At 39.1% G+C, this 27,488-nt stretch overlaps 1 protein-coding gene across 14 annotated transcripts in view; it reads right to left on the bottom strand.

The window, feature by feature from the left end:
- Nucleotides 1-27,488, bottom strand: part of KALRN (kalirin RhoGEF kinase) — a 465,057-nt gene that overhangs the window by 233,748 nt on the left and 203,821 nt on the right. For all 14 annotated transcript variants that reach the window (XM_088168302.1, XM_088168303.1, XM_088168297.1 and 11 more), the window contains exons 6-9: nucleotides 19,387-19,509; nucleotides 12,512-12,703; nucleotides 6,076-6,207; nucleotides 1,627-1,857 (exon numbers count right to left, since the gene is read on the bottom strand). In XM_088168302.1, the coding sequence (XP_088024428.1) occupies nucleotides 1,627-1,857; nucleotides 6,076-6,207; nucleotides 12,512-12,703; nucleotides 19,387-19,509 (678 nt within the window). The remainder of the gene's footprint in view (nucleotides 1-1,626; nucleotides 1,858-6,075; nucleotides 6,208-12,511; nucleotides 12,704-19,386; nucleotides 19,510-27,488) is intronic.

The raw sequence follows: 27,488 nt of genomic DNA, 5'->3' as shown, positions 1-27,488 counted from the left end.
GATTGTGCTCCAGAGACTCTTACTGCCTGTTTCTTTTTCTCTCACCAAAAGCCACTGCACGCACAAAGACCTGCTCCTTTTGAAAACCAGTGACAGAGCTTCATTGCCTTGCATGTGTGGGAAGTAAAAGTCTGAATGGGTTTCATGAATGAACCTCATAAACACTTTTACTGAATTCAGAAGATGTAAGAGAGAAAGTTTCGGTTTGGAAAGACTGAATAAAAGGGTAAATCACCTCAGGGAATGAAGAATACCCAAGATTCTTATTGATATTAAATACCATAATTAGAAAAATATAAAACCATCAGAATTTGAACCCCTTGATTTTAGATTTTAGCCCTAAAACTTCTTATAGTATTAACTTCATATAGTTTAATCAAAGTATTCTAACTGAATACCAAATACATTCACTATTTAATATATAGCTTATGAATTTCATTACCATACAGTATGTTTGCTGATACATGATGAAAGAAAAGTTGCTTAAATTAAGCATCTGTTACATTCAGCCCCAGTCTTAGTTATATATATGTCATGAATATTTTATGGTTTTAGAGGAAAACCTGAGTAGGTAGAAATACTGGCAAACTTTTGAAGACTGCCAAAGAAATGGTCACAAATATTTACAAAGGACATCTACAGCTACAGTTCTGTCTGTGCTGGTGCACTCTAGTTATGGCATAATAGCACCACAGGTTTGCATGTTGATTAACAGTTGTCTGTCTCCTGTCCTTGTTGGTTCATGTCTATTTTGCATGTGACAGCTTTGCTGCTCTGTCTCTGCCTCATTTTTCACTTGGAGGAAGGCAGTGGCATAAAGAAACCCCAGGGACATGAGAATGCTCCATCAACATGATTAGAGCATTCAGCCTCTTCATTTAAAGCAAGTACCATATTGCCACCAACATCTGCTTTGGGCTGTAATGGGGCCCTTAAACAAACCACACTACCCTGAATGAGCAGAGCCCTGGAACATCTCTTGATTGTGTCTGCAGAGTTGGCAGCTACAAACATGACATCCCATACTTACTGTCACTCACACTCTTGTGCTGGTACTCATATGGATTCCTTGGGGAGAGAAAAGTTATCCACCTGGAGCTGAGGCTCTCCGAGGTGAGCCTGTGATGTATAAACTGTATTTCTGTGAGAAGGGCTCTGAGCATTGGGGTGTGCACTTCACTGGAGCCAGCAAACTCATAGCATGGGTATGTGGACTCCATAAGTGGTAAGAGTGCAAAGATCTTATAAACAGCACCACTAAACTCTCAGATTATGTTGGTTGCCCACTGAAAGGTGAAACACACTACAGTTCAATTGCTTTTCACACTTGAAAAAAACATCACTTTCTCAGGAACAGTAGAGTACCTATAGCTAATTGCTCACTTGTGAAAAATTAACCACTGAAAATAGTGTCACATTCTTACAGGGAATGGACTGATTGATATTCAATGGACTGACTGATGATTTCCAACATGATACCAAAAGATACTGAAAGATGCATTAGGATTTTAGCAGATTTCTAGAGCTGTGTGAAATCTTGGTTATGGCACCAGCCTCTGGATGAGTCACTAACCTTTATGGCTGCAAATAAAGGGTCATTTTTTACCTCTTTAGTAGGGATATTACCTGTTGAACATCCTGCTGGAAAACACAGAGCTGCAGCCTTTGATGTAGCCGGACCTTTCTGTGTTGCCAGATGCTTTCTAGGCGCCGCTGGTGATGCAGAACTTCATGTACCACATCCAGCACCTGGTGAACAGCCTTGGAGTAGTTTGCAGTAGCAGTAAGGGATTCAGAATTCCCAGGACTCAAGGGACGCTGTAGGACATCCAGCAAGGCTTTTCCGTCCTGGCTCACCTGAATGAAGAAATAAGTCTGCTTCACTGCACTGGTACATAAATATCTGACAGCTGACAGAGAATAGCCTAGTTCATTCTTTTTCTGCTCTGTGTTTTCCTTATTTCAGCCAAAAAAGGAAGAAAGAACTCATAACATCTCTTTTTGACTTGTACTTACATATTCAGCTCTTGCCTTTGCTTCCTAGTGGCCCTGCTGTGTCACTCAGCAGGAGCACAGGTACGGCACTGCTGGGGCTGCACTCAGAGATCCCAGGGCTTTATTCCACTGTGACACTCGGGCACTGAAAATTCCTGACACACACTGCTTGGTGACAGGTGGCATTTGCAAGAGCAGGCCTATCTTTGTGAGGAGGTGGCATTTTAAGAAAACCACAGATGGCAGAGTCATTCATATTCGGTATAATAATGGAGAGTCCTTTCTTTGTAGGATTACTAAGTATGTCTATACATTAAGAAGTGTGACATTCCATTCTGTATTTCATTCAGTGGCAGTGAAAAATAAATTAGTATATGACTGATTCTTTTCTTCCCCAGGAACAGCTCAGAGGGACCTATGGTCTCAATTTTCAATATACTATGAAGTTTGCTGGTAAATGCAAAGCCCTCTGCACACATGTAACCCTTCAAGCATATTAAAAGGTACTTACAGATGCAAAGGCATTTGGGCATTAAAAAAAATCAGAATGCCTGGTTTTTTAAAGTAAAATTTTTTTTTCTGGAACATTCCTGGACCATTTTCATATTGCAGGAGCAAAATGACAAATTAAACCATGAAAAACAGATTTCTGCTAAAAAACGTGCACACTGATTCTCAAAAAATGTTTTTTTGAAATAATTTTTCAGTTCCAAATTACAAAATTAAAATATTTCGTTCAACAGAAGTGATAAATGAGGACAGTATTGGAATCTCTCTCTTTTCCCAGCCTACTTTTTGCTTTTCCATCTGAAATAAACTGCAGTGAAAATGACACGTTATCCTGAAGCATATTTGTATGCAATCACAATCACCGATCTTGACAGAAAATAGGGTAATGAATGCTTTCCATCCAGTTCAAATTTTGAGCATTATCAAGCAAAGTTAAAACACATCTCCAGGATTTCCATGTCTCATTTATTTCTGTATTATAAGCTGTTTGTTCAAATGCAGCAAATACCCTTTTAATGCCCAAACCTGTCTTTTGGCAAGCCATGCCACATCCTGGTCTGTGGTAGCACTGGGTATCTGGTGCATTTTCAGAGAAAACAAGAGACATTTTGAGATGCATACTGGCAAAAATTGGAGTCAAATCGCATCCTATTTATGACTATTTGGTGGCCTTAGGAAAATTCTTGGGGTTTTTTTCAGCATTCAAGGCAATTTGGAACTAGATCAGGAAATAACTGGAGAGTACATAGGGACTGGCTTCCAATACTCAGTTTTAGTTGCTGCTGAAGATCAGCTGGAATAATTTGCACATGCTGGAGCCTTCTGGGGTCACAGAAGGAACAACAGCAGTGGATAGTGGTGCTAGAGGATTTCAGGAGGAAACACTGAGGCACAGGTGTTACCTTGGCAAGATTATGGAGATGGCATTAGCTGCTAGTCAGGAAGAATCAGCTTCTAGAGGAAGAAGACAAGGCATACTACATCCTATTTTATCTGTGGGAAGACAAGCAGCAACTACTTCATTGCTGGGAACAGGAAACCATGGCCATGGACACGTGTGTGCAGACTATTAGACCAGAAACTCACTCTTTGCACTGGCTAAATCCGCTGTGTAATTCACTATGCTCGTGTTACTGGGACTTGGGCTTAGAGGTGATCTGAATGAGTCCCTGGGTGGTGTTCCAATGGTTTTAATAGAGTCCCTGCTGATTTACACTGCTACAATCACAGAACTGGGATTAAAAATAAAGGTTCAAAAATATACCAGTAAGAGATGTGATTGCACATAAAATATAACACATATGTTTTACTCAGGACAACTTTCTTACAAAGTTTGTGCTATAATACAGAGCTATTAATAGCTACATTTCTGCATTGTCAGTTACTCCTTTCTCTTCCATGGGATGTAGTTTTTATCTGTTGCATGGCAATTTGTTTCTGTTGTTTGTCTAAAAAGCCTCAGAGATTACAAATTATGGTTTTTCCCTAATGGGGATAACCTCCTAGTTATTCTCTGCACAGACAGAGATAAAACACCAGATTTGAAGTCATTGTGTTTTCCTGTTAATAATCATTAGGCTATTAGAAGCGTTTTTCTGCTCTCCAATTTACATCCCTGTCCCATCACACTGGACCCAATAAATAAAAAGGAGCATGGTGACCATCAGGCAACCAGTGGTATTCAGTATTCTCAAGGATAACATAGATATTCCAGGTTTTCATATCATCTGCAGCCCTGAAATTCTTCAGCTTAAAAAGTTTGTTTTCCAAAATCATGAATATTATTGCATTCCCAATCAATAGCTCAGGAGGTCTGTGCTCTCAGAGTTCCCTAATGAGCAGATTTCAGAAAGGAACAGCCTCACAAATGGAGAAGCCACCTACTGTGCTCTTTCAGTCATTTCCATGTTCTCCTCATAACTGCAAAAAATAAATCAACAAAACACTTTTCATGGGAATCTTTCTGCATTTTTCAAGGACTGTGCAAGAAGACAAGCAAAACAACCCAGGTTAATCACATCACTTCACTTACACCTTATTTACAACATATTTTTAAGCATTGCAAAAGCCTGAAGCTGAATGGACCTGCACCCCACGACTTGCAGCCCCAGTAAGGTGTAAGTTCCAGTGTTGTATTTGCCAAAGCAAACTGGATCATTTGTCACTTATTTTGAGACGTACACAACTGCTGCTGGACTCTGGGAAAATTTAGCTCACCACCTGACACAAAAGACACATCCTGTCACCTGGTGATATTCCTGCATTTGTGGTAGGAAAAGGATGGGCAGAATGCAAATGCTTCTGAAAGAAGTTATGTAACCTTGGGTGAACCAAAAGATAGATTTTGTTGTGCTAGTGGAATCATCCCATGGCTGCTCTATATAAAGATAGGAAATAAGTGAAAATCTGCAGATATCCTTTATAGTGGGCCAGGAAGACCTCCACAGCCTTGGAAGTGACAAGACCAATGATGCCATCTATGAAACAGCTACAGTTTGCACTAGGGAAAAAAAATGGGGTTTAGAGCAAATATATAATTCCTCCATGATGACCAGAGCAAGGAATGAACCAGTGGGAGATATATATATACATATATATATATATATATATATATATATATATTTTTTTTTTTTTTTTTTTTTTTTTCCCCCTGTCCTGGAGTCTTCACTTGGTAATTTACTAAGTATAGCAAACACTATCATAGTCCTCCAATCCAGCTTGGAAAATCCTGCAAGGAGCAAAATCCCTTCACAGCCAGAGAGATGCTCCAGTACAGCATGTACAGTACAGTCCAGGGAAACTGACTTTTTGTCAGTAGTTTTTACTTTATGCTGTAGCCTGAATTGGGGGGGGAAAGCAAGTAAAGAATTTCATGTGGGTTTTTTTGACAAAATTCCAGAGAATTTGTCTCAGCATTCTTGGCATCCTCTTTTAAAGGAAAAAAGCACATATCCTATTTAGGTCAGAGATATTTTACAACAGTATATACAAATACATCTGAGATGGTGCTTAGGGACAGGATTTAGTGGCAGATGATAGTTTTAGCTCAGCAGTTGGACTCAGGATTCTAAGGGTCTTTTCCAGTCTAAAAGATTCTAAATTCTACCAAAAGCAGAGTCTTTTGAGCATTTGTTGCAATTAGAATTTTACAAAGAATCTCTTTGACTTGTACATTGAAGGAAAAAGCCTTTGGCATCCTTTGAGCCATTAGCATACCTGTGCTAGACCAGGACTCATCCCCATTAGGAAAGCAAAAGCAGTAAAGGTGCAGGTGGCAAAAAGGGGTTTCCAGCTCAGCAGAGATAGTGAAATAGAATTCTTTGGGGTGCCAACACTGGTTCTAGATTTCATTTCTATGTGATTTCAGATTTTTCCTTTGGTTCTTCCCTTACAAGCAAATTGCTGGGAAATCGTGTACTACAGCCTGGGATTAGGTCTGACTCTATCTTTAAAAGAGCTGCAGCAATGGAAAGGAAATCCTAACTCATTTGGAAAAGCTAAGCTCCTAAAAGCTGTCACATGTCTGTTATCACTTAGCAGACACTCCCACTTGCTCTGGGCAGCACATACCTCTGTGTAAGCCTGTGTTACTTGCTCGTAGAGGGTCTGGTGATGGTGGATGGCCAGTTCCAGGTCTTGCATTTCTGAGGGGAGGCCTCCATCACTGCACATTTTGCACCAGGCATCCACACCTGAAAGGAACTGAAACGATTCCAGGAACAATGAGCAACAGTGACATAAAACAAGTTAATCAACATTAGAAAACTTTGCAGAGTGCTGCATATGCCTGCAGCAATGACTGAGAAGAACATAAAAGTTACAAAGGAGTCTTTTTTGGGCATCTTGGAAAAGCATATTCCTGTCACCTCCTCAGTACTCAAAGGACACCTAGATCCAAAGGAATGTTTTCTGTTTCTTCTGGATTAAAAATAAATGCTTATTTAAGCAGGTTCAGCAAACACCCATTCTAAAAGCCATTGCACACCATCAGAGAGGCTACAAAAATGCATTCCAAAAAGTAAGGCTGCAACATGTCTAGAAAAAAAGTGCCAGTGAGAAGCACAAAAGAGCACAGTGACAGCTCCAGCTTCATTTGGCATTGTCTCATCTGTCTGTCTTCCCTCAGTCATTTATCTGTCCTTAAAATTACTCACATAAGCAACAGAAAACTCCCATTTAAAATCACTGCTGACATTCATTTCAGTGAAAGACAGACAGTCTGCATTCAAGGAGTTCCCAACCCAGGTCCAGCTTGGTGGGGTTACTGATAGGATGCCAAAGCTTTAAGGGTCACACATGTGCTTCTGGCCCAGGTCAGCAGTGATCAGATACCATTGCCATTGGATGGCTGCAAAGCAGCCAGCACAAAATGAGCTGCTGGTCTCAGTCCAGTTCCTGGTGGGCAGATGTCCATGAAGAGAGGAAAAAAAAAAGCATTGCCATTGCAATTGATATGGTTTAGCACCTTGGTTGGAAGCCTTAACAGTCAGCCAGAAACTGAACACTTCGGGGTGCAAAGGGGTGGAAAAAAAATTTTCCACTCTAAAGGCCTCCAGAGTGGTGCTGATGCACTTTGGCAGAACAAACTGAGAAAGCTCTCCTGGGTGCTGCCTGCTCTGTGAAAGAAAAGAGGAATTTAGTCTCTAAGACTCCCACCCTGTTTTTCTTTTAAGCAGGACTTGGTTCAATGACACAGCTCCCATGCTCATATTTTGTCCATACGAGCTGCCTAATGCCACCTCATTACTTCTCATTAATGCTTTCTCTTCCTCCATTTTTCTGTTAAACCAGCCTGCCATACCTTGGGCTATTTATAAAAAAGAAAAGCTAATTATATAACAGATGCAGTGCCCTGTAGGACAAATCTATAACGCCACAAAACCACCCCGGGATCACAGCTTTGTCACCTCCTGAAGTGTTCACCTGTGGCTTGTTAGTTAAGCACTCACTCACAGCATGAAGGGCTGTGAGATTCAAAGCATAGAATTCCAATTCAACTCTGTCTCAGGCATCAGCATCCTTTTTTATTGGTAGTGTAAAGCTATTCACGCTGCTGCTGTGTAATCAAGGCTATAACGTGTTTACAATGTAAACACTTCCGTGCACAAAGATTTGGTGACAAAGATGAATTCCTAAGCCTTCATGTCTGCAAAGCACAAATCTACCAGTGACGACTGTGCTTTCTAGAAACTAGAGGCAAGGATGGCAGGCTCTCCTACACTGGTTTGACTTATGATCTGTTGAATCTGTTCAGGTGAAATCCCCAAACACCCCGGCATAAAGCTGAAGTCATCATATTTTGTGCCAAAGTAAGGGAAATCACACGATTTCCTATGCAGTCTAAGAGCACAGAGCTGAGATCAATCCCTTTTGGGGCTTTCCTTGAACCTCTTAGTTGAAACAGTGAACAAAAGACATTTACACCTTATAGACAAGTGCTCCTGCAGTTGGAATCACTGCTACGGCTCTTATCAAATCTGCTGGATTCTACCAACTTCAGTAAAAGCTCTTATAGTCATGCTACTCATCTACTGCCACATCTCCAGACTGTGATTTGCACAGTATGTGGGACAACTCTCAAGAAGATCCAATGCACTCATCCACCTTGTTGCTTTGCAGCTATCTTTTGTATACAGACAATGTCACAATTACTTTGTTAATTTTGCTTCTGCCACTAGGAAGATCAGTTGACCTCATCTGTTTTAAAAAGAAATGCAGCCTGTCAGTGTTTGATATTCTGAAGCAGTGCAGAGGGGTCTGTGCTGTGTGTGCAGTCATGCAGGAAGAGCAAATGGGGTTTTTTAAGGATTGTTGCAAAGTGTTAGTTCAGGCCATAGCACCATTGATTTGGATATTTTGAAAATAACAGCTTTGTTAATTTTTATTACTTGTCACACACTGTGGCAGGCAGACAAAAAATTATTTAAAATTAACCCTTCATGCTAGAAGCAAATTCTTAGCACAAAATCTGACTGAGTTGCAAAAACTTGCATTTAAAATTGGAAATTACTAAGTGTTAGTTTGGAATAGGAGTCATTACTGTCTACCAGAACTCAATACCATTTAAATGAAATTATTAAATTCATAATTAGTTTATTGACTAGAATATGTCCTATTGGGAACAAAAACTCCTGAAATATGATTTGAAATGAGAGACTAAAATAATTGTCCAAGCTTTCCAAGGTTTTAGGAAAGATTAGGAAGAATGTCTCCCAAAAAAACAGAAGTCCCTATGGAACCTTTGTGTCTCTGACCCAAACCAAAAGTATCTTTAAAATGACGACCCACACTTACTCCTAATTCACAACCTGATTTGCAAATTCCGTATGCAAATTCTAACTGGTAATAAAGGATTCTCAGACTTCTTACTAATTTTCCTCAGGGTCTGCTCGGCTTTATCACGTGGTTGCTCCAAATCACAGCTCAGGCATTTGTACTCTGCATTTCTCTATATTTTTTGCCCAGACCTTGCTCACTGTTTGCCTCCATCTGGAAGCTGCAGGATAACCAGGGTGGTTCTCCAGTACCCAGAAAATTTAAAACAAAATTTCTAGTGTGCTTTCATGTCAGAATGGCTGTGGGGAAAGATGGGAAGACCGCCATGAAGCCACTTTCCTCAGTGACTCTTAATATGTCTTGCTACCCTGAATTTCTAATTTTTTTGTGTGAAGCTACTTCTGGAATTTTCCTATATATCTTGATCTTAGCCCTGCATCTTATCAATATTAACTGACTCTTCTCTTCTCTTCTCTTCTCTTCTCTTCTCTTCTCTTCTCTTCTCTTCTCTTCTCTTCTCTTCTCTTCTCTTCTCTTCTCTTCTCTTCTCTTCTCTTCTCTTCTCTTCTCTTCTCTTCTCTTCTCTTCTCTTCTCTTCTCTCTTTACTCCATTTCCTTGCCTCATACAGGGGAGTTGAAGGTGTGATCCAGGCAGGGCTGAGGGATGAGAACACTAATCTTCCTGGTTGGGGAGTAAAGTAATATGAAACAAATGGTCAGGGGTCACTTTTCTGAGATCAGCATAAATGTCTAATGTGTGTACTTAACACCTACTATCTTAAACAGTAATTCTGCTCATGCACTTCTGAGGGTAGACTCTAACCTAGAATTAATTGGTTGAGGTCTCCTAGCTAATTCAAAACATTAATTTATTCATTCTGACAGGCTCTGTAGAGTAAAAACCTTATGAACACGTACCAAAGATTCAAGAGATTTGTGGCAGGTGGAATGAAAGGGCATTTGGAAAACACTTCCACTGAATCTGTTGAGTTGTACCCTGACCTGGACAAAGTGGTTGTTTTGAATGTAGTCTACTGGCTTTTGATCAGACACTTGGGTTGAAGGGTGCCTAGCTGGAGGCTAAGTAGTTGGCAAAGTTTGTATTGTTTTCCTTCTTTTCTCCTGTTTTTTTCCCTTTTCTTTGATGTTTTCTTGATGCTGGTTTAGTATGTACTAGCTGTGCTTAAAATTTTAAGAAAGACAAGTATGTGCATACACACTAAAAAAAAAAAAAAAAAGGAAAAGAGATAAATAAAGCATCCAGGAATCAGTTCAGCTGAGTCCCATTCATACATGCCACATGTATCTGCAATAAAATCCAGGAAAGCATTGTGATTCTGAGGCACATGAAGACAGATGTGACGTTCAATTCCCAGCAGGGTTGACTCAGCCTTTCATCCTTCCAAGCCAGAAAAATTGTATTCTGTGCAGTTTTCTGTGTGGGGTCTTTAGGAAGAGACCTTGAAAAAATAAGTTTCTTCCTGCTCAGCTTGCATATTATAGATATTTCATAAATCTCTGTCTCCAGCCAACAACTCCCTTGCAGGCTGGGGTGTGCCAGAGGCTGAAAGATTATGGTCCTAGAAGACTGGATTCCTGTTGGCAGCATAGAGACCTTCAATCAATAGGAAGGAATGAACAAAAAGACTGTAGCAGCTTATTGTACTGGAGAAAGAATGGCAATCTGCACCAGAGATTGGTGTGAGTGAAGCATGGATACACTCTGGGAGAAATGGCTGCATCTGCAACAAGATTATCCTTACTGAGAGAACAAAGGGAGTGAAAATAGATTTGATCTGCAACAGAGGAAATAGTGGATATATCTGTATCTTTGCTTCACAATAAAGCCCTATTTCATGGTAAGCTGTACTTATTGTAAAATAATGAAGCCCTGATTTGAGTTAAAAAACCCCCGGTGGCTGATGCCAACTAATAAACAATCACATTTGGAATGAATGTTTGATAGACAACAGACTTAGTTACAGCCCAAATCTCAAACACCTCACTATTTATACTACACAGAGGTAAAATGACCAAATTATTAGCTGAAGACATTGATTTATGCCAGAGTTACTAAGGCAAGGATGAAATTTTAGTCCTAGCTCATGGACACAGTGACACCCACATTTCTTTTTTGTAGCTGAATTCACAGGTTTCACACCAGCATTTCTTTTCCACTGAATTTTCTCTTACTGCAAATGAGGAGCAACTGCTGTCACAATTAGCAAATTTTCCTGTCTGTTAATAATGAGAGATTGGCTCTGTCAGACAGCACAAACTTCAGTTTGTTGGGAAGCGGTGCCAGGCAGGTCAGTATAGTTTTCTGCTTTATTGCCTTTCATGCTGCACAATATCTCAGCAGCTCCTCAGAAGCAGCAAGCAAGACTGATACTTCAGAAAAATAGGGGGTCACTCACTAAAAATAAATTTAAAATAAAGTGGTAAAAACTACCCCAAACCAAAGAACTATCTAATTCATTAATAAACTCTAACATTTTCATTGTGACCAGAGACTACATATATATTATTTTTTTTAAATTTTCCTTTATGAATATATTATGATTGACCAATTACTAACACAAAGACTATATCTAATCACTACAGTGTCCATTGTAAGGAGATGAAAGTTTTTGTACTGGGCATCTTCTTAGATTATCAGTCCCATCAAAGGCATTGAGTGTGCTTACATAAGTAAGTGCCCAGTAGGGTGAGTAATTGCTCTATGCTTGCCTGTTGTCAATAAGAAACATGGAATAAAGAAAAATCCATTGTAATTCTAAGGTCAGAAACAAACAATGAGGAAAATCTTTACTCTTTAAGATAATCTTTACTACACATATATTCTGGTTTAAGAGATACAGGTTCTGGCCTAGCTCTTACAATTATTTTTTCAGATGCTTCAAGTATGGGTTATTTTATAAATATCAAGCACACCCACTTAGTGGCTTTGGTATTAAATACTTGGAAAAACAAGCATACAACAACACTGAAGAGAGCCCCAAAGCAGTGTGTGTCACTGGAAAATGAATGTAATCAACATATAATCGATGTTGAAGCATCATCATTAGGTGGACCTGGTTTAGATGAAAAAAAAAGGCACAAGGTTTATTCAGTGACATTTTAAATCTTTATTCTAGCTATGAACTATGGAACTTTTCTAGTAGTTATTAAAGAGACAAAATAGAATTCAGGTGTATGGAAAATTTTCTTTGATGTTCATAGCTGTCTCTGAAATCTCTAGTTGGTGAGGTCTAACAAAGTCTGGGGCTATGGAGAGCGCTGTAAGTGTTGGAATGAATTCCATAATATTCATTAACAATAATATTCTTTGGCTCCTAGAAACTGCCTGCTGCTCTGCACCTGTGTCATGTGTGTATACATAGCACATATACATGAGTGCAGATACTGTTTTCCTCACTATAATAATCCTGAATTTATTCACAGCACTAATGAAATATTAGAAATAAAACAGTTTGTTAATGCACCGGTGTACTTTAGTTACGATCATGTACTTATTACTAAAGTGAAAACATAATTTCTCCCCCCCACCCAGGGGATATGGGCCGTTTTTAGGGTGGAAGTGTTACTGTTTGTTTTTGGGACACTGAGCCCTCAGGAACAAAGCTCTCAGCCTCACTGCACATAATCCAAAAATGATCAAGTAATAACTGCAGCATGATCTTTATCGAGGCAGCACGGGACCATTTTGCCTGTCCCCAAAGCAACTCACCTGCTCAGCTTTCTGGTGAAAGACAGCAGACATGGCTAAGATGGTGCTGCGCTCATCCAGAGCTGCAGCAAAACTCTTCCACTCTTGATCCAGCTGGCTGGATATTTGTTTGATTTGCTGGGAAGCATAGTGGCCTGCCTCGGAGAGCCGTGATGCCACAGACATGATTCGATTGATGTTGACATAGGCATTCTGAAAATTAAAAAGCACACATAAATAAAGAGAAGGAAGAACTGTGACCACCCTCTGCCTTCATTACGCATTCCAAACACCATCAGTTGGAGTAAAGCCAAGCAGTTCAGTGAGAGCAATCAACCACCTGCTTAAATATGTGTGCATAGCAGGCATGCTACCTTCCACTCTAAAAACACAGCCCTCTGCATTCTTTCTGTACATCTATGTAATTATCTAACACTGTTATCTCCCCCTCTCTCCTTGAATTTATTTATGTAAAACTAATTTGCCATACTTCACCTATTCACTCACCTGCTAGGGTGTACTCATTGCTTCTATATTATTCCTGATATTTTTGGTGCATTAATTCATATTTCTGGATGCTATATCCACAAATTCATAAGTAAAATATTTGCTTTATATCCTTTGAGAACTGTCTGATAATCCTTTATAGACATGGAGTGTCAACAAACGGAAAAGACTTGCAGAATTTAAAAGAGCTCATAAGGATATTCTATAGAAATATAAGTGTTTCCATAGAAATGTCTATTACATTATGGCCTTCAGTTAAAATGTTATCTTTTCTGCAGGCTATTTTAAGCTGTTCTCCAGCAGAGATATTATTCAACTCTATTCTGCATTTAGAAGGATTCAAAACCTCTAAAAGCGTAATATTTTCTGTTCTTTCATAAGAATTTTCCATTATTGTTTTTATTCAGCCTTGAAGAAGTGGAAGAATAGTTTTTTCTCAAACCAAACCACGGACAGCAGTGTAATTGCATTACAATACCCCCATTCTGCATAGGAATGTAAGCTGAAAAAAAATAGCCATCATGACAGTGTCCTACAATGATGCAGCATCCAAGGACAAATGACAGCTGTCCTGGAGATTCCTGGAAAGTCATTTGATGCAAGTACTTTTCCTTTCTCTTTCCTCCTCACCAGAGGAAAGGAACATCTCAAAATTTAAGATGTTTTGCTAATGATGACTTACCGCTGCTTTTTTGTCTCTCTAAACTGTTTCCAAAGGGCTTTAGATATTTCTGGGAGTAGAATCTGTAAGACCCTCAGGCACAAGGACAGACACAGCTCCGAAGATTTTAGCAGTATTACTCATGGGCAAATAATAAATCAGAGATGGAAGTGTTTGTTGGAGCAGGATCTCATCAGAGTGAGTGGGAGCAAAATGTGGAAAGGTATCTGCCAATCCAAACATGAAATGCAACAGAGCACTGCCAAGGTAGGCACAGGTCCAAACTAAGTTGTAAAGCAGGGCAAAGTATGTCTGCAAAGTGTGTGGGATAACTGAAGAACATTCATCATAACTGTAGGTGCTAAAGGGGGAAAAGATTTGGTCCCAGCCCTTTGAGCCACTCAATTCTCCCTGGTAGAACTATGACTATGCCAACTGTCACATAAATAAAATAGATCTAGAGAAATACCCAGCCTTCAGTCTTGTTTTTTTCCCTTATCACAAAGCATTTTCTTAAAAATTGGATTTGGCTCAAAATTGTTAGATTAATTTCTAAGAAATACCTGGTTTTTTTCACTACAACTAGAGATACAAATCAAAATTGTTCAGGAGCTTAGAGTATACTAAAAAAAAGACACCATGATTTGAAATTTTGACCACCAGCCACAGTCCAACATTTCTTTGTGTCCCTCTAGGTTAGAAACTGGAAATCAGACTAAATTTTAAGCCTTTTTCCCAGAAATCCTTCATGAGTAAACCTCAGCCAAGATAATTTTGCAATATTTCAGGTCAAGCCTTTTGGTGGAAAGTAGTGCAGCATCACTACAGGTGCTAAAACTTAGATGAGTTGTGCCAAAGTCACGAAACATTGCTGTGTTTGAAGAAAAAGTTCCCAAAGAAGTTTCGATTTCATGTAGAAAATGGTTGTTTTCATCCTGATTTTGTTTATTTCTTTTTTCCCATGCTGAATTATCTCAGCCACTGCAATGCAATGGGCATGGAGGAAACAACTGTGAATTCCCTGGCTCCCAATGGCTCCAGTGCACAGACGTGTTAACCAGCAGGAGGGTAAGGGTAAGTTTAGCTGAACTGCAGCAGATGTTCCGAGAGTCTGGTTTTTAACTCAGAGAGATTTATATATTGTTATGTCTGTTGTATTTTTATACAGCAATGAGGATGAAAATTTCTCTTTCCTATATGAGAATTTTTCATGGAAGGGTACCAACCCACTAACTCCATAGCCTTTTCAGCAGGATCAAGGAGCAGTTTGGGCATCACCAGCTCACACCTCTATTCTTTGTGCACCAAGTGGAAGAGGCTCAGAAAGCAGAGACTCCTGGGCCTCTCCTGCTCATTTTTGAGCAATACATGCATTCAAGTGCAGTATCACCTTTGATGTGCCCTTCTGCATTGCTGTTGCAGGTGAAGTAAAATGCAGTATGGCTTCAAGGCAATCCATAATTTACTGTCAGGAAAAACCCAACATTTAACTGACCACAATCCACAAAATGCAAAGCATTTCTTTTCCACCTTGAAGAAGAACAAACATTGTAAGCCAGGCTTTTTTCTTTCATCTTTATTTGCCAATGTGTAATGTTCTGAAGTAAAATGGAAAATGCTGATGAAATTCATCTGTTGACATTTCACAAAGTTAAATCTTCCTTTCCCTCTGGTTTGCTCACTTCTATAAACTGAGTGAATTGAGATTTTTTTCTACGCCACTATTATACAGATCTTTCAATCTTAATAGGAAATAAATTCAATAGAGCAACTAATGTCTGTGACTTTGTTTTTCCTTTAGGCATGGAAAATCCACAATAGCAGGTGCATGAAAAGTCTCACTTTAACCTAACCTCATCTTTCTTTCAAAACCGAGACAGGTCCCTGAGGAGGACTGCAAGGGATCACTCATTTATAGCTATATAAGAGCACAGTAGGTCAAAAAACGAGGAAACAATATATTGTTTGTAATATATTAATTAATAATAATATTAATTAATTTGTCTAGAAGCAAAAGCACTTCAGTTGACATTCTGTAGTCATGACACTAGGATGCACTGACATTTTGGCTAATATATACCTTTCAGCATTGAAAAAACTTTATTTCCTATGTACTTTCACACTTTTCAAAGGTGCTCCTCTTGTTAGAGTTAATTTTTTATTGTTTTTTTTTTTTTTTTTTCAGCTTTGAAACTTTAGTCCAAAAAAGGTGATTTTTACCTTCAAAAAAATCACTGGGATGGAAAATAAAACCAAAATTTCCCCGGATGTACATCGATATTAGGATAGGTAAGAGTTTCTTTTACAGTTGACAAAAGCCTTGAGCAGTGCCTTGCAAGCTCCCATTCCCCTCTTTGTCCAGCAACTCTCAGCCCATTTCTGTGGCCCAACCAAGGCCTTGATTCTGGTCCCAGTGTGTGTGTGACACAGCAGCTCCCTCCAGCACTGCAAGCACTGCCCAGTCCCAGCAGGGGCTCAGCAGGAGCTCTCAGTGCCAGCAATCAGCACTGACAGCACTGGAGCTGCAATTGTGGAATGGTCTCCCTCAGGGAAATACAATAATTCATCCCTGATCATCTCATGGACATGCTGGGAGACCTCCCCTCCTAATTAAACCCTCCAAGCCTGGCTGAGACAACACTTTCTTGTGACACACTTATAAAAAGAATGCCTGACACTCACAAAAGAAAAATGAGCAGTGGAGGGCATTAAATCTGCAAGGAATTTGACTGTGTTCATCTTATTTCCTAGAGGACTAGGTGAGATACTGTGTGGCAAAGGTGGGCTACAAGAGAAGGGTTCTGCAGATTAATTGAAAGTGAAATTTGATTGCTGAAGGGTTTTTCTTTAAAATAAAACAAAAAAAAAACCCCAGTTTGCACTGTGTTACTGTGACTTTAGAAACTATATGGGAAATTATCCTAACACATAAATCCAAAGCAGAATGCTTCAGTGACAAAAAAACCCTCATGAGATATCTTTAAGACCTTTAAGTTTCTATAACAAGACCAATTACATGTAGCCTGTGTAATATTGGATGGCATTTTAGTTCAGCCTACATACAGAAAGATACCATTTATTTAAGACAAATATTGGGAATTTTGAACAGACATTATTAGCCTTTACATGATAATTGTAACATGTTAGAAATATATTGTGATTTAGGACAACATGAATATCTGTGTCCTGTTAGGTAATTCCCTGACAGCAGGGCAGACAGCAGTATCAGCACTGAACACTCCCAATTTTGTGTGCAGAAAGCAGGAACTCATAATTTAAGTTATTAGATCGTGGCATTAAAAAATCCAGGCAAAGGAAATACAAACAACTTTTAGTCAGACCAAATGGCATGTAATGTACACCAGGTATCCAAGTGCAGAACTACACCCAGGATGCTTTGTGCCATACTGGAACACTGAGGTTTTGTTTTCTAGTGAATTTATTAGATAATTGATATTGCTTGAAAAAGGTCTGAGATAAATATCATCTTTGTGAAAAGTATTATTGCTTCAGTATAAACATTATACAGCTGTGATAAAGAGTAATAATTTATTTCAAAACTGAAGTGAAAACAAGCACTGCCTTGAATCACAGGAAAAAAATATTATATGCTCCTTATTCGAAAGAAAAACACCACACTACAGTTTATTACCTCAAATATATGATTTCCCCACATCCCACATTGATCATTTAGAAGGAAGAATTATTATTATAACAAATACAGCAGCAAATTGTTTTTTTCTAAAAAGGAGCTTTGGTCATAGCATCCCTATAGAGATGTATAGGAAGATCATGCAACAAAAGGCATGATCAGTAAACATTTGGTGTGTGCATTTTCTAGAGGAACTGAAGATTGTATTTTAATTATTAGTTTTGCCAGGCTTAAAGGACACTAGGCACAGTGTAAAGAAAAAAAAAACAAACAACAGACACAATCAAAACACCTTAGAGATCCAAGATCTGATCTGATTTGCACTGAAGTTTGTATGTTTTTTCCCTGCTAAACATACAGCCATCTTTAGCTACTTTGTCCTTCTCCAGATCTTCACTAGATACTGATTTTTAATGTATCAACAAAACAAAATTCAATACCATAAAAAAGCCCAACCCTTACAACCAAAAAAGTGCCTCAAGATTTCATTATTTTATTACTCATACTTCTGAGTAATAAACAGCTGAGCTATTCTCAATCCAAGAGTTGCTGATGTATTGCATGTAAAAAGATTTAGCTAAATTAGAAATCAAATTTCTAACAAAATCATTAATTTTCTATTAACAGCAATGATCTCTTTCCAAGCCTAACTCTCAGTTATTTTAAGAAAATAATACCAGAGACAACATTATTTTACATTACCATATTTTGTGGTATTATTGCCACAAAAAAGAATAAAGGGAGATCCTCCAGCTTGACTCTCCTAATAGTATTTCAGAAGAATTATGATCAAATTTGCATCTTTCATAAGTCAAATGAATTTTAATGCACTGACCTCCAGGACATATCTAGTTGCTGGAACTCTGAGAGCAGAACTGTTATATGGAAGCAGTGTTATCCTGGATTTTGCTAGATGGCACTGTGATGGCAAGTTTAATTATCAAGTGCCTAAAGCACGGTTTTCAGTGCTCTGTTCAGATATAATCACAATAAACACATTAATAAGCATTATAAACACTTCTCATCCCCCACTGTTATGCAACGCCCTAGTGAGGCACAGTGCTTATAGTGGGGAATTAGTGGGGAATAGCTGTTCCTAGCTAGGTGGAAGTGCCCTGTGGGATTCAGGTCAGAGAAGTTAATTACCTGACCTGGAATTTGGCCAGAATCCCAGGGTTAACGCCTGTAACCTTATGAAAGCAGTGTGGGGTCTTTAATTTCCTCAGGTAGTGGGGATCTCTTTGTCCCTTTTCAGACAGCTGCTCTCCAGCTCTCCACGGGCAGCAGAGCAGGTGTGGCTCTCCAGTGACTTACACCACCAACTTCAGCCACCTCTGAGGTGTCAGCCCCCGGGCAGCTGCAGCCTGACCCTGCTCAGCAGGAGGAGATTCACCTGCTGGAATGGTTTACTCAGGGCAAGCTTTGCTGTAGTTGGCAGAGAGTGCTCAGGGAGGGCTCATCTCTGCACTGTGCAGTTGCAGCAGGGGGTACACATGCATTGTTCTACCCCACTGCAATTATCAAAACATCAATACAGCCTGTCCTCATTTCTGTACTGAAAGCAGGGCAGTTTCCAGGACAAATACCCTATATCTGGAAAGAACAAGAAAATGAGAAAAGCACTGACGATGATGCTTTTTCTTTTTTGAAAAAGAAAGGTAAATTGAGTTGCATTCAAAAGTTCTGACCAATTAACAACTGAAAAAAGCAAAATCCCACTGTGGCCACAACTGACAGCTTGATTAGTGCCTTCATTTCAAGGTTTTGAAAAGTACCTTAGCAGGGTGTGGAGGGAGAAGTATAAATTATTAAAATGCATCCTACAGCTCTCATTAATTTCCAGTCAAAGAAATGTCGAAAACTTAAAAAATATTGTATTTGCTCTCCAAAATGTAAACAAACTCCGCAGGACTGTGCTGGTCTTAAGTCAGGGAAGTTACCATACATCAGTGTCCGGCTGGACAGAGCAACACTCTGCTGCTGCCACAGCCAGCCTGACCTTCCTTACAGCACTCTCACAGGTCCCTGGTGCCCCGTGCTGGCCCTCTGCCCCCTCCTGTGCTGCTCTCAACTCACCATGGAATTCATGGCAAAGTGGTTGTGCTGTGTCTGCAGGTCCAGGGCGTGTTGGTAGCTCACCCCAATCTCCGTGTGACTCTGCAGGAACAACTCTTTGTTGTGGCTGATCCAGTCGAACATCTAGAAAGGTTCACACAAGAGAGAGGGGGGAAAAAACCAGAGTTAGACAAGGAGAGAAACAGTAAGAGACAGTGCAAAATATAAAAATCCTCTTCTGAGATAGATCTGTATGCAACACAGCCAAAATCATCTCACCTATGATCCTCATTAAAATAAACTGCTGTTGAGCAATGGAAGCACTGAAGCTATCACCAAATTTCATTATTAACAGAATGATAGGTTAGGAAACATGTTCTTCAGTAAGCTTGATCCCACAGTCTTTTCCTATAAGTAACGGGAATTTCATATATAGAAAGAAGTCAGCAGAGGGAACTATAATCAGAGACTTCTTCATTGACCAAAGATCTATCAGTTCATAAAGTACTTTTAATTCACAAATGGACCAAAAATTCCACAAATATTACCCATGTGATTTTCTCAAACCCCTTTCTTTTTTGTGTATATAAAAAGTTTCGAAATATTACATTTAAATAGCCAGTTGACTTACTACACTTTTATTTCCTAGATCTTTCAAAGTTCAAAGCCAGAACTCAGCCTATATCCCACTTATTATTTTTGGGAATGAAGAGAAAAAAAGTATTTTATTAATATCTATAGAGAGCACACATTTCAACTTATTCCATTTCCAAATGTACTCACAAGCAAAATGGATTGTTCAGTACTTCAGACACAGATAGAAATACATTGAATAAAGCTGATGAAACTCATTTCTTATTCTGAAGCACGTCAGTGTGACATTTCAATCTGCAGCACATTCATTCATTATAAGCTGTCACAAGTCAGCTAAGAGAGTGCATTTATGTTTTAGCTTGTTCTGTGTTGTGTTAGAGACTAAATGCATTCAAAGTGAGAACCTTTCATTCTTTACTCCTGACTACAGCTCTGCAGGCAATTGCAATCTCGGATCTTTTTTCTGCAAACATTTTTTTTGCAAGATCCCTTTAAAACCACATTCCCTTATTTCCATCCCAGTAAGCTGGGGAACTGTCCATTAATAAGGACTCTTTCATAATAATAATAATAATAACAACAAAACCCACCTAACTCATTAATTCATTATAACAACGAAAAGCTAATTATAGAGGCAGCAGAGGTCAGGTCAGTTCAGTGCCTGGTGTTAAAGTGTTTCAAGGTAAAAAGGTAGTGATGCAGCTTCTAAGTAACCACCTTAGGGTCAAAAGATCAGCCCAGATCTTTGTTATAACATTTACATGTCCTCCAATAAAAAGCTGGTTTGTTCTTTCACACTGCATAACAAGTTTTGACCTGTGAGAGCTGAAGAACACTCAGAGCTCACTGCTTTGTTGCTGTAGTTGCTCAGGGTCAGTTCCCCACTCCCTGTGGAGATGATGCTCCTGAGAGGAGAGAAAAGGCCCTGCATGGGTCACCTAAGATTCCTGCAGGAAAAAGAACATTTCATGCTGAGCACTCGATCCAACATGGGCGTGCTGTGCCGTATGGAGGGGATTTGCAAAAATAACACTGAATATCCCTTGCAACAAAAGGCAAATAAACATTCCAAGTGTCACCAGACACACTACACTGACCTGGTCCCAAAAAACTGTCATATATTCCTGACTTCTTAATCTTTTATTTATGAAAATACACTTGCAGCTATAGAGTCTACATCAGCCTTGTATTCTCTGTTGATAAATAGTCCTAAAAGCCAAATTTGGTTAAAATTACAAAGATGCAAGTCTAAAGTAATATCAATGACACAGACACTTTCCCATTTCTACCAATGGAGCTGATAGGGCCACCATTTTTCCAGGACATATAAGTAACAAAATTTTTGCAGGGATGAGGTCAGAGTTTTCAAACATTACTGCCAATTAAACAGAATGAAAGTACCTACTACACCTGAAGAGACATTTAAAGCTTTCTCATTGGATTCCTTTTTCTCACTTTATGAAGATTTAATAAGCAACATTAGCACAACATAATTTGCCACACTTGTGGGCTAAAAGCAAAAACATAAAGGACAGGAAAAACATTAAGGTAATAAAGAAAGGAAAATTCCATAACAGCAAAGTTCATGTCCTAACAACAAGATTTTATGTCTCTGCGGAAAGACCAACAGAGATTTCTTGTAAGTAGATATATGCTTGATGAGAACATTTTATTTAATGTTTTAAACAATCTAAAGACAGTCAGGGAGAAGAAAATTGGCAGGAATCCACTAAAAATAAACAGTAAATTTAATATTTTATGCTCAGCAAAGCCAAATCAGGATCTTTTTAAGACAAGTAATTTAAACAAGTAATCTATTGTTCTGTGGATAGGGAGCATTTTCTTTATCTAATCTATACACATATTGCTGCATGAGAATCTAGCTTAAGTTAAACCATGTTTCTCTTTTTTAATGTAAAATAATAAACTATTAAGAAAAAGAAAGGAACTTTAAGAGATGATTTGCCCTTTTTTGTCTTCTTAAATCAATTGAAATATACAACAACAGTTTAAAGGATGTCTTTCAAGAATTTTGAGCACTGAGCAATAGACCACAATGATGAGATATGTAAATATTACACAGTACCACGGGTCACAAGATTTCCTTAACAATGATGGAATTTAAATAAATACCCAAAAATGGGGTCTTATTTGTTTTTGGGAGACAACAGATTGTACTTTCAAACTATTTTCTTGATCAAAAACTCTAAAATGGTCTTAAACATAATTTTCTCATAATAATGTGACTCCAAGTTGAGACTCTGAAAATACCAGAGGAAATGTGAGTTGTGATGATGCTGTGAGAGTTTACAATGCGTGGTCAGGAGGTTTTGGTATGAAGGTCTGTCAACATTGTCTGGCCTGGCCTGTATTACCAGCAATATTTCCTGAAAGCTTTCAAGTGAAACTTGTTTTCCACATGAGAAACTCTGATGTTTCCTGTGTTCCTGAAGCGAGTGTGCTGCCTCGTTTGTTTAATTAAAAGGCACCATTACGGATGTGAACATGGCAGTGACCCAATGATTGCTATTTCTCTCAACCCTGTGAGAACTGCCCCAGATCCAAGGGGCTAATGTGGGCTCCTGGAAAAATGTTCAAGATCCTTTGTCAAGTCAGCTCCCTGTCAAAGGAATGAGTTTTTAATACAATAAATATCAAAGAGTGGAGAATGCCCCGTGAAATCAGTTTAGGAGAGAGAGTGTGTCTCAGCAAACAGATTTTCTGTGTCACTCCAACATTGCAATACAGCACTGTACCAACTGATCTCACCCCATCCATGAAAAGACTATCTTAACAAACTTAGTCTAGTGATTATCACAAAATTAATGGATCTTTAATTATTCCTGAGACTTCTTAGTTGGAGTCATGCTGACTGCCAGTGAAATAATTCTGCTCTCGAGCCTTCTAATCATTCCTGCAGTCATGAATTCACACTAAACAGCAGCACAGAATAATTAAGATTGGACATTACATCACTAAAAACATGTGAACCAACTGTCCTCAATGTCTCCCAGACTGGCACTTCTCCACATTGCTGTAGATAATCTAGAGACCAGTTCAGTACTTAGGAGTTTTCCAATGACTGAGAAGCAAGGGGAGGGGTTAAGCACACTTTAAAAAGATAAACTTTCAGTGTGATTATCTCTTGAGTCCCGTTTCTAACAATACGAAATAAAGAAAATTGAATGCATATGCTGAAGAATGTTAAGTGCTACGTTTAATTAAGGAAATTAGTCTTTTATGAGAGTCAGAAGAACTAAGAATGATCCAAAGGGTCTCTTCCCCATGCACTGTAAAGAATCTAGCCTCACTGTCACTAGTGATCATATATGCACCAGCAATTATTACTGATGTGGTCTTGAGGCAATTTCACTGGAGATTAGGGTATCAAATCACATCCCCAGCATCAGTCCTGCTGGCAACGATGAGTTCTTAACCTCATGTTTTGTCATTGTGGTTGATGAGTTACTAGAAAATCCAGGTTAAGTGCTAGACCAAACAGCAGGTCTCAAGCTGGTCATGAGTAAGTCCTAGAGAGGGAGAATGTGACTCCATATTTTCCCTGGATTTGTAACATCTGGCAGGCCAGTGAGTACAGGGTGAGAACAGCTGTTTGAGAATAGACAAGAAACACACGGATATGGAACAGCATGTATGCAGGCTGTGCAGAGTCCAACTCTACATCAGCTAAAATGAGATTTATAACATCATTTCAGATAAAAACCTCTGCTCTCTGGCTTTTGTTAGTGCTTGCTGAGGAGCATTAGCACTGGGTTCTGAACACAGTGGTGCAGAGCACCACAGGTTGATGTGCCCAGCACATGGCTGGCAGCACACTCTATGCCAGGGGTATTGATGGGAGGATTACAGCCCTTATGGCCTTGGCAGCTGGTGAACTGAACATATTTATTAATGAAATTGTTTATACATGCTGGAAATAATAAATCCCAAATCTATTGAACACTATACTAGGGCTGGAATTAATTATGAACTGGCTTGTAGCAAATCATCTTCTCTCTAAATTCTGAGCCATAAATATCAAACTCATATGGTTAATTAAGGGCAGAATAATAACCATTATAGCCATGTCATATTGAAGAACAATATAGGACACATATAAAGAAAATGGTTCCAAAGGGACACCCAGGTCAAGGCCAATCACTGCTTTTGGCAACCAACCACAGGATAAAATTTCCTTTCATAAAGGGATGAAGGTCCACCTGAAAACTAGTGAAGTGCTACAGCTCAGCTCCTCCTATGAGAAGAAATTCCACAAACTTTCTGCTCCTGTTACTGAGCTGTTCACATACTCTCTGATCTACACACGGCTCATGTCCAGTTTATACCCATTTTCTCTTAGGTCATCATTTCCCTATAAGTTAAAAAAGTTCTCCCAGGTGTTAAACCTTTTCCAGTGTGGACCAGGTGGGGTCATTGTCTCTTGTGCTGTTTGTTTTGCTACAACCCAGCTTTTTTGAAGCTTCTTAAGATACATAGCCTTTCTCTGCACTTGTTTTAGTTCATGGATATCTTTCAATCCCAACTAAGATCCTAAGGACTAACACTAAGGACTTTGTGAAATGCTGATTTTATTTCTTTTCTTGGAAATACTCCAGCTGACATCATTTAGGATAGCTTGTGCAGTACTTCTGGCATCAGTTCTAGAAAAGGAGATACAAAAATGGGAGAGTAACAGCTGCTGGATCAACGTCAGTACCTTCTGCTTTGCCTCGCTATCTTTTCTCTTGGTAGTTCCCTGCACAAATACTGACAAAGACCAGTAGTGTTTATGTGATTTGCTCTGACAAGCACAACTCGGGTGATGTTCTGAATAAAAGCAAGTTCAAGAGCACTTAGGGAAAATAGGAGGCAGGGGTTTGAAATCCAGGTAGTCATAAATTCTCTCACTGTGCCTCCATGTGCTGTTAACAAAGAGACAGAAAATGTTAATCTAAAATAATGTCTTGCCTGTAGTTGTGGAGAGGTTAGATCACTAATTATATACCAGATGAAATCCCTATTAGATTAGTGCTTTCCAATCTCTTCCAATTTGTGGGCCCCATGAATTTTTTCAAGGCAACCACTGTAGCCACTCAAGGTCTTCAAAGAATAAATCTGTTTTATCAAATACCTTTACCAATCACAATGGAACTTAATATCCATGATTCACAGGCTGGGAAATGCTGGAGGTAAGCATACATTGCTTATTAAAGAGAGGTCCATTTGAGAGTCCATGTGCATTTTGTACTTTCAAAACTGTCCAGCCAGTGTTAAACTGAATAATCTACAACAGAAAGTGGAAAGTTCTACTCTGAGAGCATCTACAGCTAAGCAAGTTCATTTTTTTATGTTTCCACAATATAAACAAAATAATAACACACACAGTACAGTAACTGCCAGAGTCCCTCTCTTGAGGTTTACAAAGTTTACAGCTACAAGGTCTTTTCCTATCTCATTAAGGGAGCTCAAGTATTCATAACAACTAAATCAAACAAAAATCAAGGCATATTTCTCACATCTTTTGCAATTGAATTTAGCCAGTATTTGAACAAAATGAACACTCAGCAACAGATTTGTGGTACTCACACAGTCTACACTGACATGAAAGGGCATGATCCAGGAAAGATTTGCATGTGAGCTAACTTTATAAGAGACAATCAAGAAACTCCTCCAATGTCTCCAGACTAGAATCAAAACTACAGTTTAATTGGAACCAGCCAAATGTCTAGGTCTAACCTAAACGTCTGGGAAAGGCCAAGAGAAGTGCACCAGGTCCACGAAGGAGCACACAGGAAATGCCAACAGTCTAAAGAATCAGGACTTCTACCTGGAATACAGAAAAATCCCTCCAGTCAAGCCTCTGAGCTAAATTCAGCAGAACAGAGGACTGAAGCTGGCTGTCCAGGCTAGCTGGTCCCCAAGGGATAAAGAGCCAGAAACAAAGACTCAGCAGGTAGAACAGGGACCTCATTAGCCAGAGCCTGTCCCATAGCCCCTGAGGTTTACAACTGACAGCAATCAAATTTAAGCAAGAGGACATTGCACAAGTTCTGGTGACAAGTCCAAGCTTAAGCTATGAAGTCAACCAGCAGGTCAGGATCAGGCCTGGTGGGGGTAACCACCCCATGGCCACAGCCCAGGTCCACAGCAATGAGGAGGTCCCAGGTCATGCCAACTAAATGAATTGATGGATCAGTGTCTGGCTGAGTAGGGCTGTGGCAAAGCTGGCATTGAGGTTTGTCATCGAAGTCCATCAGTGCCCACAGGGCTCTTATAGTGGGCTTGGTACCTCCACAGTCACCAGGAAAATGGCTGTTCTCAGGTAGGAGGGTACCGGCTCCAGAATAAATTTTGGACTTACAGAAAACTTTGATAGCACATTTAATTTTTTTTTCATGAGTCAATAAATTTTATGAAAACCATTTCAACAATAACAACAAAAAATCCAATCTGCTGTAATTCCTGTTGCCACTTTATAAATACGGCCTTAATTAAATCAAAGCACTTGTAGCTTTAAAATAGAACACTGCATACATCTAAATGCTTTGCTAAGCCAGGGCCTAAATACCACGTTGTGTTTGTTTTTGTGTTTGTCTCGTGTTTACAGATGGTGATGGACAAGCCAATACCTCTGCCAGATCTTTCCCTTTCACAGGATAAATTGGTGTCGTTCCAATGAGGCCAATTTACACCAGCTGAAGATTCAGACCCACAGCTGTACTTGTGTAAACCTCAATGCTGTATGAACAGTTTTTCCATTATGAATATCTGTGTATATGATTCATAGAGTACAGTAAGTAAAGCTACAGCACGTTAAATTATTCCAGACAATGGGCCCAACTTTCAACTCACTAGAAAATTAGCAAGATGTGTGACGTGACAAATAGCTTTGTATTTATAGCAGAGCACCATTTCCAACATAGTCACACTGAATGTTCTACTAAATGCCAGAGTAAGAGATTTGTATTTTTTTCCTGACACATATCAAGCCACAGCCATGCACAAAGTAAGGCATGTGATTCCTACAATGTTGAATCGAGAAGTAAGAATTTTGTTGTTGAAGGTGGGAGAAAATTACAGATCCTGAGCACATAAATACAAATAATGACATCTGGGCGTATTTTATACATCTGTGTTGTTTGCTTGCTTTTTGAGATATTGCACCTTTCCACCACACTTAGTAACATCAAACACTCAGGCATTCTTGGAAAGGATTTTCTGTTTCTTAAAATGGAAATGGCCTTTTCTGGGCACAAATCATCTACAGAGAACTGCTTGCTGTCTAAGTGGAAATTAATTCATTGGTTGGACAGGAAATGTAATATTAAAATATATAAACAGACAACAGCCACATGAATGGAAAACATAGTGAAAATTATGAAAATTTCCCCCCCAGATAAGGATCTTCCTCTCAGTTTTTAGAAGAAATTTGCATTCAGTTGAAAACACTGTAAGAGTTTGGTGACTTTGTTAAAGACCCTGGTTCTATTCCTGGCTGAATGTGTGACATTCCTGTGACTCCAAATAGC

Source organism: Sturnus vulgaris, chromosome 7, assembly GCF_052056855.1.
Source record: "Sturnus vulgaris isolate bStuVul1 chromosome 7, bStuVul1.hap1, whole genome shotgun sequence".
Classification (NCBI taxonomy): Eukaryota; Metazoa; Chordata; class Aves; order Passeriformes; family Sturnidae; genus Sturnus; species Sturnus vulgaris.
The sequence above is the reverse complement of the archived record's forward strand: the minus strand, read 5'-3'. Positions and strand labels throughout refer to the sequence as shown.